This window comes from Tachypleus tridentatus, chromosome 10 (genome assembly GCF_004210375.1).
Source record: "Tachypleus tridentatus isolate NWPU-2018 chromosome 10, ASM421037v1, whole genome shotgun sequence".
Taxonomy (NCBI): Eukaryota; Metazoa; Arthropoda; class Merostomata; order Xiphosura; family Limulidae; genus Tachypleus; species Tachypleus tridentatus.
Genome location: NC_134834.1, coordinates 177331340 through 177351983, shown reverse-complemented (window position 1 = coordinate 177351983; position 20644 = coordinate 177331340). Strand labels below are relative to the sequence as shown.

The 20644-nt window shown below is 34.4% G+C and overlaps 1 protein-coding gene across 1 annotated transcript in view; it reads right to left on the bottom strand.

Annotated features, from left to right (window-relative positions):
• Positions 1–20345, bottom strand: part of LOC143231014 (pecanex-like protein 3) — a 123446-nt gene extending 103101 nt beyond the window's left edge. The window contains 3 exon segments of the mRNA XM_076465479.1: positions 3404–3597; positions 10067–10260; positions 19934–20345. Of these exon segments, the coding sequence (XP_076321594.1) occupies positions 3404–3597; positions 10067–10260; positions 19934–20086 (541 nt within the window). The 5' untranslated portion in view covers positions 20087–20345.
• Between the last annotated feature and the right edge of the window lie 299 nt (positions 20346–20644).

Sequence of the window (20644 nt, the reverse complement as noted above, 5' to 3'; positions counted from 1 at the left end):
CAATCAGAAGGACATCAAGAGAAGCAGGAGATAGATGGTGCAGCATGTCATAATGAATATCATCAGGTCCAACAGATGTACTGGCAGACCGATGAAGGGCCATTTTTAGTTCCACCAGGGTAAAGGGACAATTATAGTCAAAGAAACAGTCAGTTCGAAAGGAAAGAGGTGATCGCTCTGCCCGAGTCTTGATGGCCAGGAAGGTGGAGAAACAAGCAGAAGTGCTAGATACCCGGCAGAAGCTTTCACCTAGAGTGTTAGCGATGTTCCGAACATCAGTCACCTCCTGACCATCAGAGAGTAAGATCGAGAGGGGGACAGAATGGTAGTGCCCATTAACCTTTCGAATCCTGTCCCATATGATCTTGGAACTGGTGGTAGAAGATATGCTGGTTGTGAACTTAATCCAAGATTCCTTCTGGCTTTGACGTCTTACCCACCTAGCATGTGCACGAGCCCGTTGGAAAGCAACCCAGTTTGAAAGTGTGGGATATCTACGAAAAGTATCCCAGGCCCGCTTTTGAGCCTTCCGTGCTAAGTGGCAAGCAGGATTCCACCAGGATCAAGTTCTGCGAGAGCAGTGAAAGTGGACCAGTCTGCCTGATCCAGCTTCCACCGGGGCACGCGGGTAGGGTGGCATCGACCACGGCCAGTCTCTCTCAAACGGATCAGAAAATGATCACTGCCTAGTGGATTACTGTCAACCCTCCATGAAAAATGGGAGAATAATGAAGGGGAGCAAACCGAGAGATCAATAGCGGTAAAGGAGTGACTAGGTGCATGAAAGTAATTGGAAGAACCAGTATTGAAAAGAGAAAGATTGTGATCAGAGAGCATCCGCTCTACAGATCGGCCCCTCCCATCAATAATAGCACTTCCCCAGAGGGGATGATGTCCATTAAAATCCCCTAGAATTAGAAATGGAGATGGCAACTGTTCAACGAGAGCATCAAGATCTGATTGATCATATGTCTCTCCAGGGTACAGGTACAGAGAACAAATAGTGATGGTATGACCCAAGGAAACACGGATGGCTACAGCCTCCAAGGGTGTGTTGAGTGACAAAGACAGGGTGGGCACGTGTTAATCAACCAACAGTTCCACCCTCTCCATGTACTCGACCATCACACAACCTGTCATTTCTGTACAGAGAAAACTGCCGAATGGAGACAGTATCAGCAGTTTTGAGAAATGTTTCTTGTAAAGAAAGACAAACAGGATGGTAGGAAGCAATCAGCGTTTTGATATCATCCAGATTAGAACGTAAACCTCGACAGTTTCATTGTATCAAGGTGGCCATTAATAAGAATGGGTAGGTGAAGTGGCTGGAGAACCCTTCGGTTTACGACCACATCTTTTTTCTTTACTGTCTTTAGTCGGAGGAGGTCTATCAACCTCCATGGATCCTGCTCTGGGTCGGGTGGGCAGGTTTTTGTTATTGGAAGGGGAATCCAGTGACTGAGGACGCGAACGAATAATTGTTTTGTCTCTTGTGGTGGGAGAAAAAGATGTATCAGAAGAAATGCCTGTATTTGAAACTGAAGGACGTGGATCTTGAGGTTTGTTGGAAGGTATGGGAGGAACAGAGATGGATGTGGAAGTCGATTCATCAACCTTTTTAACCACGGAGGTCAAACGGCTTTTCATTTGTTTCGAAAACGATTCTCTTGGAGGCACAGAGAGATCTGTCTACACTCCCACTGTAGTTGTGGAATGAAGTGCAGCAGCATATGTCCGAGATGGAGTTGTGGACAGCAATTTCCGAGCCTCAGGATAACTAATGTTATGTGTTGTTTTTAAATGCTGCACCTCTTTTTCCTCCAACCATTTTGGGCAAGAATGAAAGTAAGAGGGGTGAGAACCATTGCAGTTTACGCAACGTGGGTTCATGTCACAGTCATAGGCATTGTGGTCCTTGCCTCCACAACGAGCACATGTCAGGGAATCACGACAAGATGTCTTTGAGTGGCCGAATCTCTGACATTGGAAACATCGAAGAGGGTTTGGTATGTATGGCCAAACCCTGCAAATGAGATAACCTGCCTTGATGGTGGCAGGTGCACGTGGTGAAGTAAATGTTAAAACGAGGGTATTTGTTGGCAGTGTAACTCCATCTTTGCGAGTGGAGATGCGCCTCACTGCAGAAACTCCTTGAGTGGAGAGACCAGCGAGAATCTCTGACTCAAGAACGTTCTTCAAATCCCTTTCAACAATAACTCCTCATGAAGAATTCAAGGTAGCATGGGGTGTAACCTCAATAGGTATATCCCCAATTGCCTTTGAATTCAAGAGGAGTTCACTGTGTTGGGATGTGGATGTTTCAACCAATATGTCACCAGATCGAAGTTGGAGAGCCAGCAAGTCCCTCTAGTCCCTTTTGAATAAAAAAAGGGGACATTTGCCCTAAAGATTTTTCCGAAAGAGAATGTAATATAAGAAAATGAGGTATGTGTGTTATTGATGTTGAAGATTACTGTTCTGAGTATTCAAGACGTGGTCACTTACCCATTGACTGTTTTTTTACAATTTTATTTAAATTTTTGGAGGATCCATAGGAAAAAGGAAAAATTTCGGTACCCACTGATCCCACCCACCATGGAGCCCTACAAGGGGACGCACTACAAAGTCATGCAAGGATAATGCAGCAACGCCAGGGTTTCGTGAGCACTATACCCAAACACCAGCATCAGGCACAATGTCCACAACACCCATTGAGAACTTCCAACACTGGTACTTGGTTGACTCTAGCCCAAGTGGACCAGCCGAATGACCCAAGGGGGGCCACCCAAAGGCCGCCCGTCTACAGAAATTCGAGGCCAAAGTGGTGTGTTAGGGTTGGACCCCTCAACCACCAGGATCCTCTCCTCCCCTTCATGGGTCGCCACGCACGGCAAACATGTGGGTGAATGTTTAGATCCCAGAGAAGGTAACCAGATAGAACAGAACCTTCCCTGGGAGGTCCCCTCACCACGTACAAGAATCCACACTGAGGGGTGATGGTCTTACAAAAATAATCTTTTTCTTTTCTCACTTGTATTTGCTAACAGTGGTAAAGTAGTTATAGGTTCAAATGATTTAGCATAAACTTATAATTTTCTATTAAAAAATTAAGAGTATTCAAATTATTGATAGCAGTAGTCTCAAATATGGAATTCTCTAAAGTAGCAACTTAAACCAAGGTATCTGCTGTATGCAGACACAAATGGAAAATTATGGCTTTCATTACCACTCAATTTCACTTCATTAGAAAACTGTAATACTAGAACTATAGAAAAAAATGCAAAACCACAGTTAAAAAACTAAAATATATTTATGTCACAATATACCTACAGAAAATGTAGAACACTAACATATCTCTTTATGACAGAAAACACATTTACAAATTTGAAAAATTATACTGTACCTATAGTACTTGCACAAGGTTTGACTTCTGACTCTGAACAAATAAGCTTGTTGATAAAATCCATTGAGTCTACATGAGATAACCTGTGTTTAACAGGAGCATCAGGGAAAGAGTTTCGTGAACTGCATTGTACAGGTGGAGTGTCACCACCTCTTCTAGGGTTTAAAACTGCCATCTCTATGTGCTGTGTCTCCCTGGCATTGGAGAATAAAGTTTTATTCACAGTCATCAAAAAATTCTGCCATACTTTGCAACAAAATGTTATGAAAAATCTAACCTCATGCTTGTATCTTTAGTTATTATAAAATGTATGCAAGTTACATACAATGAACTGAGAATCATCCACTGGTCTATACTAAACTTTTTCTTGCACATCATACCAACAATATTGATGCTATGATCCAAGAATCTTTACATGTAGTAGTTTTAAATCTGAGCAGTTTCATATTTAGACATTTACACTATGGACTACAGTCACCATAAATAAAGAATATTAAATTTCAGTGTTGATGCCTTTTTCTTTTTTTTCTCTCTCTCTCTTATCATAACATATGGAAAATAAGGGACCCTTTGGTCGTTCAGTGTTAACCTTGGACACCAACCCTTGAGCAAAGTAACAATTTAAATCTATCCTTTATTTTTCAGAAGGTAACTGATTCATTTTTTAACCCTTTCACCACAACTGAGACAAACATTTCCCAGTACACAGGAAAATGTACATCCCAGTCACAGTGAATGGGTCAAACTCTGGTAAACTGGTGGCCTCCATGACTCACACTGCAATTTATTCCATAAATCAATTACCCTATTACAAAAATAAAACCATTTTAACTGAACCCTAGCAAGTCTTTTCCAAAACTTAAATTAGAAAATAGCACAAAGAAATCAGGTCTTTATCCTATCTTCCCCATTAAATAATCTTAATATTTTAATAAGATTCTCTCTTCCACTTCTTTTCACAAGAACAGACAAGTCAAAAAATCTTAACCTAACTCTATAAAATAACACATCCTCACAAACATCATGGTATTCCTCATCCAAGCTCTTTCCAATAATCTTTCTTAGATAAGGACACCAAAAGAGAACATTCCAGAAATACCTTGAAAGTTTTTCCAGTATTATGCCATGATCCTTTTCTATAGTCACCCTGCTCAGAAGGTTTCTATTTATACTAAACGTGATCAAATTATGATAACTTAAATGCATTAAAACACACAATAAATGTCCTTTGTCAAACAGTTGTCGAACATTAACATTTTTTTAATCTAAAAATGTATTTCTGATAGATACCTCCACAAACAGAATATCTATATCCCATACTTGTCAGCCTCTGATGTTTGCACATCACTAATCTTGAGCTTGCTCCCACCTATAATTCCCATCTAACATGAGCAGTACTAATGCTTCATGACACTTATGTCACAACAGCCCTCCACCAACAGAAAGATGATACAACTTACAGGAACAATAACTGTTCTCGAGTACTTGTACTCATATTAACTTCATTCTTAGATGAGGCAATAACAAAGAATACCAGAGGTGAGGAGATCAGGTGGGAATGTGTTAAGAGATGTCTATCAGAAATACATTTTCAAATTAAGAAAATATTAAATTCCAATACAATACCTCAACTCCAAATACAGAACAGCTAGAATCCCACACTGAAGTGGGAGGAGCAGATACAAATTTAAACCAAGATAAGCTCCTTTTAGAAGCCATTCATCTGGTAAGGGCAGAAGGTGAGAGGTCTCTGAAAGAAATGAATAATGGTGGGGTTCCTTAATGGAATAAGATCATGCTTAGCAATACCAAATAATCCAAACTGGACATAGCAGCCAATATGGGTTGAAATGAGCATAGAGGTCAGAGAAAAAGAATGGGAGGTATCAGAAAATAAATGATCATCCCCCCTCAGAGGCAGAAGGCTTGAGAATAAAAAAAAAGTCTGGATATAGAAGTAAAGAAGTGCAGTGCAAGAGAAATTAATAGCACAGATATCTGAATGATAACAACTACCACTGAGAAGAAAGTAAGTCATGAAAGGAAGGTAGCAGAAAGTAAAAGAAGCCAGTTTCTTGGATGAGGCCTATGTGGGAGCATGCAACACTACATCAAGGTCTCAGTTAAGAATGGAAGTTGGGTAAGGGGGTTAATGAAGAAGAAGAAAGGATTGGAACAGAATATATAAGAAATGGGAATAAAACACCCTAGGGTAACTGAAAAAGATGAAATTTACTGATTAAATTCACTCAATAACCAGTAACAATAAAGATTGACATGCCATGGTTAAACAATCAGATGAGAAAAGCAGAAAGGTGGGTCACAATAGGAAGGGTGGGAGAAAGAGAGTAGCTGATGGGCCAATGATGAAAAGACCTACCACTTACGTAAATGGACAAAGCAGAATGTCAATGGTAATGAGATAAGAAGACTGGAGAGTTTGGCCTAAAGAGCAATGGAAGAGACAAATAACACATGTGGAAATAAAGGATTGCTACCCCTCAATGAAAAGGGGGCATGTAAGGTTGAAGCAATAGACAGGGGATACCAAGTAAAGGAAGAGAGGAGTCGGGATGCCAATCAATAAAGCAAAGAAAACCAGGCCTGAGTTGGCTAAAGATGTATCACTATAAACATTTAACAAGAAATGTGGCATAACAAGATGAGAACCATAGGAAGGAGTCAAAGAGGAGGATAATCATACAGCAAAAGGTGAGATAAGTCCTACCTGAGAATGCTGACAGCCAGTAACCAAAGGATGAGAAACTAGGAACAAGAAGAAAGAAAGCTTAAAGTTGAGAAAACAGTCAAAAGCAACAAACTATAGCATAACAAATGAAACACTGAGGGTTGGAGAGGTAATACTGAGGGCAGGAGATGGTCCAGCAGAGAGAGAAACAATCCACTACCAGGTTCAAAGGCCCTGGCACACGATAAATGATAAGATAAATTTGAAAGGAAAAAGCCTGATAATGAGGACCAACACCCAAAAATTGAGCAAGTGTCCCCTCAACAGTTGATATAATAAGTGACTGTGGAATTGATGAAATGGATCATGACCAGCTGATCCACCAAAAAAGGTAGGAAATGGGAACATGCTTGATGAAAAATAAGAAGTTCAAGTACACTGAAGTGAAGTTAGCTATCTACTGATGGATGAAATGTAAAAAATGTTTAAAGGATGAAGTAAGTGGAATGTATAGAAAGCTGTCAGATTCAACACCCATGGTCACCTGCCTACTAGATAAAAAAAAGACTAGTTAAGAAGAAAGAAATTCCCCAAGTGGAACTGTGTAATGATCAGATACTGTTTGAGAGACAACAGATTGATAACCAGACATCAGTCTCAAGTCTACTTGGGGACCACAAGAGGTGAGTGAAAAAAACCTAGAAAAGAGGTTTATATCTTTTTGATAGCATGTTTGGTCTGAATCCCCAAGATGCTAAAGACAGGGTAAGAGGAAAGAGAAAAAGAGACAGGAAGATTAACAAGAGGGACAGAAGAGAAGCAGATAGAAAGAGATTCTAGGTGAAAACATGAAACACCAAGTAGTTGATAGAAAACACAGATTAAAGGCTGACAAGATAGAACAAACAGGTGCTCATAGGACCCAACCTGACAAGACACTCATAGACAAAATGAACAATAAACCAGAAGTCAGGTAGCACAATGGCATGAAAAATAGAAACATGTTGAGAGTGGAATGAGAAGGTTAGTGGCAGAAGGATCAACCAAAGAAAACAAGTCAAAAAGCAAGGTCGGGAAAGATAAAAAAACTAGAGAAGATAGAGAAAACTGATGCAAGACCACTTCAGACCAGTTCTCCAATGAAACATGAACATTAAAAAAGACTTCTGGATACAGAAAATGGAACAAAATGAAGATCACAGAGATATGAATGAAGATAGGTGTACAACAGTGGGCAGTACATCCCAACCTAGCAAGTCCCATCAGCAGAGGAATAAAGTAAAGAAGAACAGAACTGGACAAACCTTTTCAAAAAACTTTCTGAAGCACAACTAAGGACCTCAGATAAAAGTGGAGGGAAAAGAGGGAACATTAAAAAGGTGATAAGAAAAAAGATGAAGCAAGAAAACAGAACTACAAAGTAAAATAGAGGAAATTGGGTCTGTTCCCCAAGCAAACAAAAGAGATTCCAAAAACTGGAAATATCAAAAAGGAAAAAAATAAAAGCTGGAAGTCAGTACAAAAGAATCAAGAATGTGAGGATGACAGGACGCATGGTTATGAAAGTGGAGATGTTCAAGAAAGGGATAATATGAGGTGAAGGAGGAAAGACAAAATAATCCTAAGAATTGGTTTATTGGAGTAGAGAATGGGAAGAACCAAAGGACACAGAGCAAAAATAAAGTGCATACCTAAAAAATAATATCCAGAAAGAACGAAAGCTAAGGTAATATCCAAAACAAACCTACATGGGGGAAAACAGTTAAAATTGATTCTCTCCTGATCATTCATAAACTGAGGAGAAAAAACAAATGAATGGAAAGAGGAGACCCAGTAACATGAAGGAGCTCACAACACACTGTACAATGGATGCACACCCTCAACAATCAATGATACTCCAGAAGACACAGTAAAAAAAAAGATGTTTGTAACTCAGTAACTTTCACACAACAAAACAGAAGTTACCATCATTTCATAATTCATTATGTTAATCCGTGCTTTTAAAACAAAAGCAGAATGAAAATTCAAGTTTTACTGATAATTGCAAACATAAGACTTCAAAAATTAACATGCCTGTTCAAGATAATGCCAAAAAAGAGAATGGAGTTATTTCATATGCAAGTAGTTTAGGGGAGTTAATGCATATGGATATTGTATCAATCTCCTAATGGAAGAGTAATGTCACACAATGATGCTATTATGCACCAGTGCAGTTCACCTTAAACTTGTGAATTTTAGATGGAAATTAACTCAAGGATAGTAGCATGCATAACTGATATGGAAATATGAGAGGAATATAGCTAGTTTGTGTTAAGAGGTGAAGTGTCAAGTTTTTAATTTGTTAACTATATCCCTATCAGTATCATTAAACTAAATCACCAAAAACAAAGCAAAGGCCAAAGAAATGATCCCTGAAACATTCCATTACTAATAAAGGTTCAATTTGACTGGAATACTTTAATAATAACCTTTTGCTTTCTCCCATCTGGTCTTTCTAAAACCCTTATCTGCATGACTGTCTTAACTGTGTGCCACTTTATCAAACCCTTTTGAAAATGAAGTATATACCAAGTCCATATTTTTTCCATCACATTAACAAGCAAGGAAAAATTTGTTTTTCATGTATTCATGTTGGATTTATTTTATAATATTTCACTAATTTATGTTGTATTCCTTCATCACTTTTAGACAACTGAGTCACAGTGTGCAATGAAATAAAAAAAAGATATTGTCTGGAAGTAACTTATTCAGTGTTCTGTAAATTAAGGAATTTGTTTTTGTTTGGGGGTTGCAGCTACCATTGAAACATGGTAATACTCTTATTGCCAATATTTTGATGCAAACAAATTTTCATTGTAACCAAAGAAATTTCTGATAAATGGCAATAAAGACCCAATATTTTTCTGCTATGCTTTAGTCCCAACAAGTTTTTTGGGCTCATCCGAAAGAGATGATTCTTTAACATATATAAAGTTTAAGTAAACATTTCTATCAACCTTACAGAAATTGCACTGCTTTGAAAACTCATCAATAAATACACTAGTAAAAAAAGTTTATTTAGAACTTTAACCAAGTTCCCTTCAAAATTTCTAAGTGCCAATGCTATATTGAACTAGTTTTAGTAGTGTATACATAACACAAACAAATTTTATCTTCAACAAAGAAGATTAGGCATGCAGATAACTGAGCCCATTAATAATAATAATAATTCAATAATTCTATTGTTGAGTACTCAAATTATACCAAAATACTAAAGTATTCTCTAATAAAGTTTTTTTTTCTAAACTATTGGTTTAACTGTTAAGACAGTTAACATGAAACATAACTTCAGAAAAGGTTTAAGGCAAGGCATTTTATTCTACAATCTACTTCAAAGTCTATAATACACAAGTCTTCACTTCTCTGTTTTTAAGGGAGTTACCAGCATAAATCTTAGAATTAAAATAAGCTTTGAATTCCCTATGAAACTATATTTCTGTTAGCATTATACCAATTTTACCTGTGATATATTTTCACAACTTTCTTCAAACCTTTAAAATATTGCCACAAGACTTGTATCATGATTTCAGCCATTATTTCCCTACAATCTTGATAGGAAATTATTTTGATTGAATGAATTATATATTTAAAAAAATTTAGCTAACATTTAATAATATTCTGTCCATCGTTTTGGTGACATTTTCTTCATTTAACTATTATTAAATCAATTATTCAAAAATTTGAGAAAGGTTCAATAAGTTAAATATATTTGATGTTGATTAAACAAAAGTAAATTTTTAAAAAAGGTTGTTACGAGAACATGAAACTATGTGCACTTACCCTTACCTATAATATATGGTAACATTCCTAAGAATCTGACTCCTTCTATATCATCTACCAGAGGTTAACAGATATGTGAAGAAATAATCCATACATTCTTAGTTAATACATTAATTGTCTTAATGCTTAATATTTAACTGTACAATAAACTTTACCATCGTTGTTGTGTGGTGTTCCGTGGCACTTCTTCTCCTTGCTCAGATTTATTGGACTCCTCACTAGTCTCCTCCACACACTCTCCATTGTCAAACATCCAATGAAGCCTGATGTTCACCACTTTCACTGCTGTGACAATAACACCCACAAATCCACAGTAAAGGCTCCAAATAAGCACAGAACTTGGGAAAAACTAAAAAAATATCTGTATATAAGCAAGTTTGCAAAGACATGGCAAAGACTGCTAGAAATAAGTTAATTAAAGCATTAAATTCTCACCAAAAATATATATATATATATATGATATGTAAGCTCATGCTGAAATTTTCTGAATTTCAATTATAAATTCATACTATTAGAAAAGCTATACATATTTCTTAATGATTTTTGTACAAAGTTCACAAAGAATCAGAAAAGTCAAATAAGTTCTTAGATGCAGGATCATATTAAGAATGAAACAGAAAGAGCAGTCGAACCAAAGCCTTTTAAACAAAGCAAATCACCAAATTTGTATCAGTATCTAGACTTTCAACTCTGTTAACTAGTAGATGATTAACTATAAATAAAGAACAGTTTTATAAACATATTCATCAGACATAAAATTTGATGATTAATCTGACGATTTGATGTACTTGTTGGATTCTGACAATCTGTTTAAGTACATCAATATATGGACGCATTACAGCTGTTTGAAGAAAAACATTAACAGGAACCACATTACAGCAGATTTGTTAAATGGAATCCCAAAGAAATGTTAAAGGGGTGCTGATGCTACTAATGAAACAAATGTTCTTCCCACAGTGGTCCTGCATCTACAAAAAGTGTGATAATGACCTCTTTACATCAGTGAAGAAAGCAGCATTATTAGTAACAATGTATAATAAAATACACAGACAGTAAAGATGTTTCCAACATCAAAGTTTTATAATGAGACAAATGTTAAAGATAAAATATTTTGTTTGAATCTCCACTTCCCACACTTTTGGTGCAATTCAGGGTGGTAAGAATATTAATTTTTTTTATTAAATGGTAGCATAATCAGTTAAAAATGGTCCAAACCTTTTCATCTTTAATAATTAATTACTTTTATGGTGTATGTCAATTTTAAATAGAAAATGTGTTATGGAGATTATTACTTTGGCTCAATTTATTATTATTGAATCATTTAAGCATTAAAAACCAGCTATATCAAATAAAATCACATTGAAGTTCTTAATAAATGAAGTAAAGCTATTGAATTATCTCCATACACTTCCAACACTATCACTCAATAGGAGTAGGTGTATAAAAAATAGCATTCTCCAACAAAAGTGACTGGCTTCCAGTTACCTTTTTTGCATATTGGATTATTTTTGAAGAACGTCTAAAAATCAGTTGTTACAGCTGGTTAGTTCTGAGTTATAAGTCTTCTTATCATTTCAGTTGCACATTTTATTAAATTTGTAATTGGTTTCATGTCTAAGCCTACACAAAACTATATCTAGTAATAGAATCTTATATTTTCTAGATTTCCAGAAGAAATTACAGTTGGAATCTTTCTGGAAGTAAGCTAGGAAGTTATGTGTAGGGCTGAAGTGAAGACTGAAAACAATTCTGAAATGAGTATTATATTGTTTCTCTTCACTTCAAACTCTGCCTGAAAGATCTAGAATTTTATCTTTTTTTTCTTAATGAATACAAAAATACATTTACATTAAATTATCTAAATGGTTAAGATTGCTTGACCAGAGTTTTAGAGAAGAAAAAAAAATATCCAATTAGAAGCATGAAAAAATAAACTATTATGAAATGTTTTAGGCAAAAATTAAAATTCAGTTTTAGGCCTACATGATATGTCAACTCTGAACTCTTATTTGATCCTTTGAGTTAACTGTAATTAATACTAAAGGTTACAAAAAACAAATCTGTTCCAATTATTTAAGCTCTTTATACTGTATTTAATTAACTTAAAATTATCTTTAATGACTCATCTTATATAACTCAATATTCTTTAATCATCACTCAAATTAAAATTTTAAATTCATCATAAAAATTTGTCAAATTGGAAGAAAAAGTAACTAACTCAGATTTTATGTCATTGTTCATTTATTCATCACAACACAAAAAATAAATCCATACTAACTACCAATACATTTATTTTTGTGATTATTTATCTGAATTACTATTCTCAAAAGCAAACACATCCTTACCACTAGCCTTTTTAAAAATGCATACTTTGCATGAAAATACATATGATCTATGAGAAGTGCTTTTATCTATTTTAAGAAATAATTTTTTCTCACTATCAGATGAAACTGTGGAAATGTTACCTATTAAACCAGAACACATAATGAAATGTTTGTGTTTTCTTATAGCAAAGCCACATTGGGCTATCTGCTGAGCCCACTAAGGGGAATCAAACCCCTGATTTTAGCATTGTAAATCCATAGACTGTACTAGCGGAGGGCACACCTAATGAAAAACATTTCTTTTACCTTACAACTTCAATATTAGTCCATCTTTACAAAAACACAAAAAGTCTCCCAATGCAATGACTGACAAAAACAAGAATCCAATGTGAATACTAAACTTGTTTTATATGTACATATTTTGTTATTGTTATAAAAGTAAATAAAATATAAAAATAACTACTCATTAAGTTAAATAAGAATATTAAAATGATAAATGTTAAATAAAATTTTTTCTAGTGATGTCTGCATGCAAGCTGTTCATGAATTACATCATTCATTTCTGTAACATAAGTTACAGTCATCATATAGCTTTGCTATGTTGGACTAACACTTAAACACAGTTCAATGAGCAATAACATTAATTGGAAATAGTTGTGAAAAGAATAAACTAGATTGTCACAAAAAAATATGCGAATCAAATGCAATGGCATGTTAGAAAGGTATGTGATAGTTGCTAAACATATAATTTATGCAAGATTTTGTATATACACCTTGGCTGATAAAAGATATCTTTATTTATCATTCTTAACTTCACATACTACAAACTGGAGTTTATTATGAGACATTCTTTAATAAAAGTAAGCAGAATAATATTTCACTATTGCAGCTTCGTCAGGAGCTACTGACATCCTACAAGTCAACTATTCCAGTTAAAACTAAACAGAAACACCATTGTCAATAAATCAAACATTGATACATGTTTAAAAAGTTCATATCATATTGCATGATATTATTGTAATATGATCTGGACATTCTACATACTTGTATCAATGTTCAATTTACTGACAGCAGTGTTATAATTTAGTTTCAACTGGAAGAGTTAACTGCAGAATATTGAAAGCTCCCAGCAAAGCTGTAATGATGAAATACTGAGCTACAAAAGTTACATTATGAAGGCATGGTTCATTATTTTATATATGTTTACAAAAATTTCATCTTGTTTTAAAAAACTTGACAATTTTACCTCTTGAAATCTCTAGTATCCAAGTTATAATAGAAAACACTTTAAGCACCAACTGAGGTTCTCTCACTTCAGTGTAATAACAATACCTCTTGTAGAAACAAAAATGTATTTATGAAACTGGAATTGATATTGTTACACATCTAACAACAAACAACAGTAGGAATGAAACAAAGTCTCCTGAGGGCTCCCTGTTCAATATTGTAAGTAGCAAAATAATATACCCATCAATAAAATCTCATGGGGTGTAGAGGTTACAAATTCAAGTTCACACACAGCATGTCATGATAGGATGTTTATTTTCATTTATTTGTCAAATTTACCACAATGTCTACCAAACTCTATTCATAATGCTAAGGCTTGTAAAAGAAAAGCACTTAGTATGGATCAATGCAAACAAAAAAAAGTGCACATACCTGTAAACATAAAAACATCTTGGCAACCACGTGACCATGGCAAACAACTTTAAATTTTCAAAACAAAATTATAAACAGACACCACTACACATAATCAAATGCTATACATGATTCACTAAAAATCACTGCTAGCAAATGCATTAAACATATACTAGAATGCAAACTATGATAAAATGATTGATAGGTAAGAAATCACCCAAATTAAAAGTATGAGCATACAAAAATAGATATTATTAACTTGTGTAAGGCCTCAATATTATATAGCAATGTGGCAAAATTAACCTTAAACATCAACCAATCCACTTTGAACACAGCAAACTACCCTTATCATATATCTGTGTATAAGGATTGAACAAAACAGGAACACCTGTATAATTCTAAAGAAGACAATAGTAAAGTTGCATTTAATGTAAAAAGGTATATGGCTGTTTTCTACAATGGTAAATTAAGTGGTCTCTCAAGTTTTTAATATTTCTTATTTTCTGATTGGAATGAATACTCACGTTCATAGTACTAGTTACCCTGGAAAAATACAACACAAGCTTTTTCAGACTTTGGAGAATTTAAAGACTTCAAAGATTTTCAACTTTCACAGCTCTCCTGCAAAAGCAGTTGCCATTTTAATTACAGAAATTCTTGGTTCACATTAAAAATAGACTGTTAATACTGTATGTTACATTGATGCCCAGTCTCTTTCTTTGCACAAAGAAGTATCAAACAAATTCAGAATTACTTAGAAATATTTCCTTATCAAACCTCATATTAGATAGTGGACCTATCTTACATACTAATAGCAGAAATACTGCCCTGTAGGCAGCTGTTTGTGCTAATAAGTACTGATCACAGCATTTGTACCTCATTAAAAAATGTTTTTAGAAAAAGTGAACAATTTATAAGATAGGATTTTTCTTGGAAGTACCACACAGGAAAAGTGTTTGGATTCTGTTGATATAAACTGTAATGTGTTTATATATTAAAAGTGGTACTCTTTACTGAAAAAATAACTTTTTCTTCCAGAACTTCATTATTTTAGTACAATATTTACCAATCATGTACATACAGGTATAATGAAACACTCATATACAGTCCTAGTGAAAATCATGTTATTGTTGTGAGAAGTTTATTTTTTTCATTGTTCTGTGATAAAGAAATGGTTGTTGTAAATATCAGTTAATTTTTGCCTAAATCTCAAATACCAAAAGTGCAAAATCTTTTTAAGGATTTTTATTCACGATGCCACTCAGTAATGGTTACCACAATTATTTTAGTCACACAGACAGATACATAAATTCACACTAATTTATTATAATAAGGTTATGCAAAATAAATTTCAGCTGAAAATACCAGAGCAGATAGTAATGAGAAAATTTTGGTACCAGAGCCACAAGATATTATTCCAAAGTGTCTTATTCTCTCCTTATGTGTCTTCCCCTTGACATGAATTCTTGTGTTACTGAATTTATGGAAATGATTCTTTCTTAAGAGAATAACATTTTCCATATTTAGAAGCATTCATGATCAACATAAAGCAGTCACTAAAAAAAGATAGTTGTCAGGTAAATTCAATGGGTGAAGGAAAAGTCCTCTCTTAGACAGAAAACATTTACTAATGCTGCAAAAGTCCTTTGATCTCTTCACAGCCTTATATTTGTGAAGATCAGCTGATGTCCATTACATACAGAATAATAAATCAGCATTACCCCTAAGAATTGATTTAAATGATATGGAAGCACTGAATACTAAGAACTTTTGTGGTGAAATAATGACTGGTGAGTCTGAGACCATAGGGAATGGATATCACAGGACTCCCAGGCCATCTCAGGCCAAAATAACCTAAACCCAACTCTGGTTATGGAAGTCAAGATAAGCCATAAAAAAATATTTGAAGAACCTTTGGTGGAGTAACTCTGTCAATCAGAGCTATTTACCCAGCAGAGGGGTCAGTTGGAACCAACTAGAGATGAACCATGGAGCAGTAGTGATCTGCTCTGAACCTTTAATTATCCTGCCACAGTAACCATGCATCACAGAGGATCCTGGAGAAATCCAGAGCTAATGAATGAGATGCAAGGTGTAACTCATCACATAGTTGTCCTGAACTAAGGCCCAATTTCCCCAAGTAAACCTACTATACCATAGCCACAACATCAAAAGTATTTCAACCCAGTGTTGGCTGAGAGCCTGCAAGGGAGAGACTTTGGCTACAACCACAAATCATGTGAGTAAAGCAAAGGAAATATTACCATTATATTCAAATGTGTGACAAAAAAAGAAAAACATAGACCATTGTCAAAAGTAATACAGGAAGGTAACTATTTGGTATGGCTGTTCTCCAGAGCAAGTAGTCTGATACCCAATCCTGAACTTTGACGATCCAGCTCTAAAATCATTGTGCCTTTCAGTGAGGCACAGTTATGAGACTGAAAAAAGTTGATGTTGAATTTCACCAAAAGTTTGGCTCAGTGTAAAATCAAACAATTTAATTGGCTAACTTCAAAGCTTATAATGGGTTGCAAGAAGGACTTGGATGATCTGTACTGTTTGTATGACAAAATGTACCTTTCATTGGTCTCTGCTGATCACAGGAATATCCTCATGGTTATGTTCTTAGAGGGAACTCCTGAAAAAATGGTGAGACATCACCTGGGTATGAGAAACATTCAAACCCTTACAGAGGCAGTGTCGGTTGCAACAAACCAGTTGCTGGAGAGGAAGAAGTCTGCTATGTGTGTTTAAAAAGGTGTGTGTGAGACCTCAAAAAATAAAACAAACATACCATCAGATTCATTATAAAGATTGACAAATCGTAACTGGAAGAAGACAAAGTCCAGGGTAGATGAAACCTCCCTGTAGTGTAAATAATGGAACACTAACTTTTTTGGGTCATCCACATCCCCTCCTGAAAAAATGCAACAGAGAGTCACAGACAAGAAAACCCATAAGATGATAATGAAAATACGATCATACAGAACTAAGAAGATTATCAGGATCAGAATTACTATACAAAGAAGAAAGAGGATGAATGGAGAAACCTTCAGCCACCCTCCCAACCTACCCAAAATTTTGAGATGGATAGGAAGAAAATGAATCTGTTCTTATGGCAAAAAATGTGGGAGGAGGTAAATACGAAAGTAACTGACTGCTCTTGAAAGAGGAAAGGGAGAAAATGCATGTCCATAGAACAAAACAAAAAAATGTTTATCCACACAAGACAAAGAACATCCAATGCCAGAGCTGTAGTCTGAAATTGGATACCAAATAAGTAGAAGTAAGAAAAAGGTAGGTAGGAAAGCAGTGAAGTCAAGGCACCCATAATGAGAGCAATTCCAGTGAAAAGACAGTCGATTAACCACCAGGGAATGAATGTTTGAGACGTGATATTATTCCATGCAAAAGTCCCCAACTTTGTTCTCTTCACAGCTTTATACTCATGAAGGCTAGCCAAAATCCATTACACACAGAATATGAGATCAGTATTACTCCAAGATTCAGTCTAAAGGTAATGAAAACTGATTCAGTGTGAATGTAGTAAACTGCCCTTACCATACATTTGTGTATAAGGGTTGGACAAAGTAACAGAAACATCTGTATAATTATGGAGAAGACAGCAATAAAGTTGCACTTAATGTATAAAAGATGATGGCTGTTTTCTCCAGTGGAAAATCAGGCACAATACACATCAAAACACATATGGGTGAAAGCTTCGTTCAAGGCTTGTAGCATGTGAAGGACATTATACAACAGTGCACACAAGTTAATAGCTCTTGATGGTGCAAAGAGGTGATTGATATTTTTGAATTTGTTTTATTTATGCTTGTACATATGACAGTTTGAAGAGTAATGTATTAATGAGGCCATCAACTAATTGATCAGCAAATACCATTAATTGCTCAATTCTATTTTTTTAAGACATCAGGTTGAAGCCAGCAGGTTATGAAGTTGCATATAGTCACATTTACAGGATAAAAAGTATTTATCTCAGCAAAATGATAAAAATCTACTCATTTCATATTTGAATGCAGGTTTTTGACACAAATTATTTGACACATTTTGAAATGCTTGATAAAAAAAAACTTAATACAATCACTGTAAATAAATATATTTTCTTAAAACAATATTATAAAAATAACATTCCCTTAAACAGAATCATTTTTCTGAGTTTTTTTATATCTCAAACTTGTAGTCCCTAATCTTATTGCCTGCAAAAGTTTTTAAAATGTTATCTGTATTTATAAATATTAAACCCTGAGATACAATGCCTTTCATACTAATCCAATGTGATTTCTTCCCATGTACAACAACCACCCAACCAAATTTCATTCCATTTAACCCTGATTCCCAGTTTTGTGTGTGTATGTGCGAGATAAAATAAACAGGCTGGTAATTATTTAAAAATAAACATGATATTGGTTTATCTCCAATCTTCCAGCATTCAACTTTAAATGGACTGATATAACACTGAATAAAAATAATTTGGTTATTCACCAACAATGGTAAGACATATTATATTAAGACATGAAAAATGTTTTGATAACCCCAGCGAAGGCAGTGTCGCTTTTCTATTAATATGGTTAGCCTATAAAAAATTCCATCTTAATGTGTGGTAGACTACAATATTGAAAAAATTTAAGAGGATATATGAGTATTTTCAGAGATCAAGAGTAGCTATAAAAAAAATGGTTTCTTTGTGAAGCTTACAATAGAGTGATAATAGAAAATTAAATAACCTAGACTGATCACACAGCCCTTTGTTATCCCTTGGGTATGAAATATTAATAGGAAAAAAATGTGTAAAAGAAAAATAAATTATCTCCTGTGTTAAACAGTTTGAATATTATATAATAAAATAAGCAAAGTATTACTACCAAATAATTTCCATCAGAATGTTATAATTTGAAGGAAAAGTTATATAAATACAAATGCCAAAGTTACCTGCTATAGAAAAAGGGATGAATCATGATGAGTAATACTTATTATTTGTAGCACTTTATAGTTTGGCATTATTACATCTGTCATAATTATTTTATGTTGCCAATAGTACTTTCATAACAAGTTATCACTTTGAACCTCAAAATTGTTTATCTTATAAACAAGTACACATCATTTGTAAATTTGACTTTAAATATGTTATATCAAATGTTCATTTCTACTATAAATGTTTTTCATCTTTGTTTTGCATAAACTCTTACTATGTGCTTTAAAATACAAGTACATTTTATCAAAATGGCATGGAAATTCTGATTTTGTATTTTACTTCATATCACATCTAGCATTTGAAACAACAAATAGATAAGTTAGTTTGAAATGTTTCAATTATTAGTCTGTATGACTCATGTGACATGAAATGCTAGCAAATGTTTTAATAACATATAAACAACAATGGACAATTTGTTCCTTCAGGACTGTTCTTGCACAACCATTTCTGAGAAAAGAAAAAATTAAACCCATTTTTTATTTTTCATAGATTTCCTTCTTATACTCCTGACCTCCAACACTGCTGACTGAAACTCATTCTACAAGTCAATCAGCCTGCTAACAAAATAACTGTCTTATCTAGAGATTAACCTGTCTTTTCTAAATCTTAAACTTGGGGTCTTTCATTCAATTATTTCAGAATACAGCACAAAGAAATGAAGAGCCTTTAGCATACTGATCACCAGGTAATCTTGCAATCTCCAATAAGATCACCCCTTAACCCTTCTCTTTTGAAGTGAACATAAGTTTAAAGATGTTAACCTATATCCTTATAATAACCCTTTCATCCCCAGAACTATCCTAGTACTAGTAGCCTTCCTCTAACCTCTTTCCAGTAACTCGATATCATTTCATTGAAATGGAGACCAAAAACATATGCAATATTTAGTTGAGTCCTAACTGGGAATAAGTCTAGTAAAGATATTAAGTTATTAGCTTAAGTAAGAGCTCTTCTAATCTAGTCATGTCTCACTGCTTACCTATGTCTCAGTTACATAATTTTGAAAAAAATGTAAGAATCAAAACCAAAAACAGCCTTTCATTAATAATTTTATTCATACTTACCATATATACAACAAATGGAAGACAAAGAAGAAGCATCCAAAGATAAAGATGAAATATGTTACAAAAATGATCTTGTCTTGGATCATAAAACCACCCTCCTGTGAATGAGGCCCAAATTCCTTGACGTAGTATCTCTAATGTTTGGGATCCCATTTTAAAAAATAACAATAGACAATATTAATACACAGTGAACAATCTTCAGACTTCATTCGATAACCTAGAGACATCTACTTCAGATTTAAAACTAGAATCCATGTATAACATAAATCTAAATCACCAATTGCTTAAGAAATCTAATGTTGTTGTTTTTTTTTGTATTATTATTATTACTATATTAGTTTATTACTCCTATGGCTGACTTTGATTGAGATAGGTTCCCTAAAACTCATAGCGCCATCTAAGTAAAACTGTTTACACGTGCTTTAAAATATAGTTGTGCAGAAAATTATTTCTCAATGTTGATCAAGACTGATCTTGTATATATATCACTCACACAATATAAGTTCAACCTTCATTTCGTAAAATTTGTCTTTAAAATGTTAATAGCTATATCGGTATGTGTACATATACACATACATCTTTTGCATCTTTGATAATCAATATATTTTCTGTTTCTTACTTATCGAGAATATTTATCAGAAAGGCTTTATTTGTTTGTTGTAAAGCACAAGGCTGTACAATGAGTTGTTTTTGCTGTGCCTACTATAAACA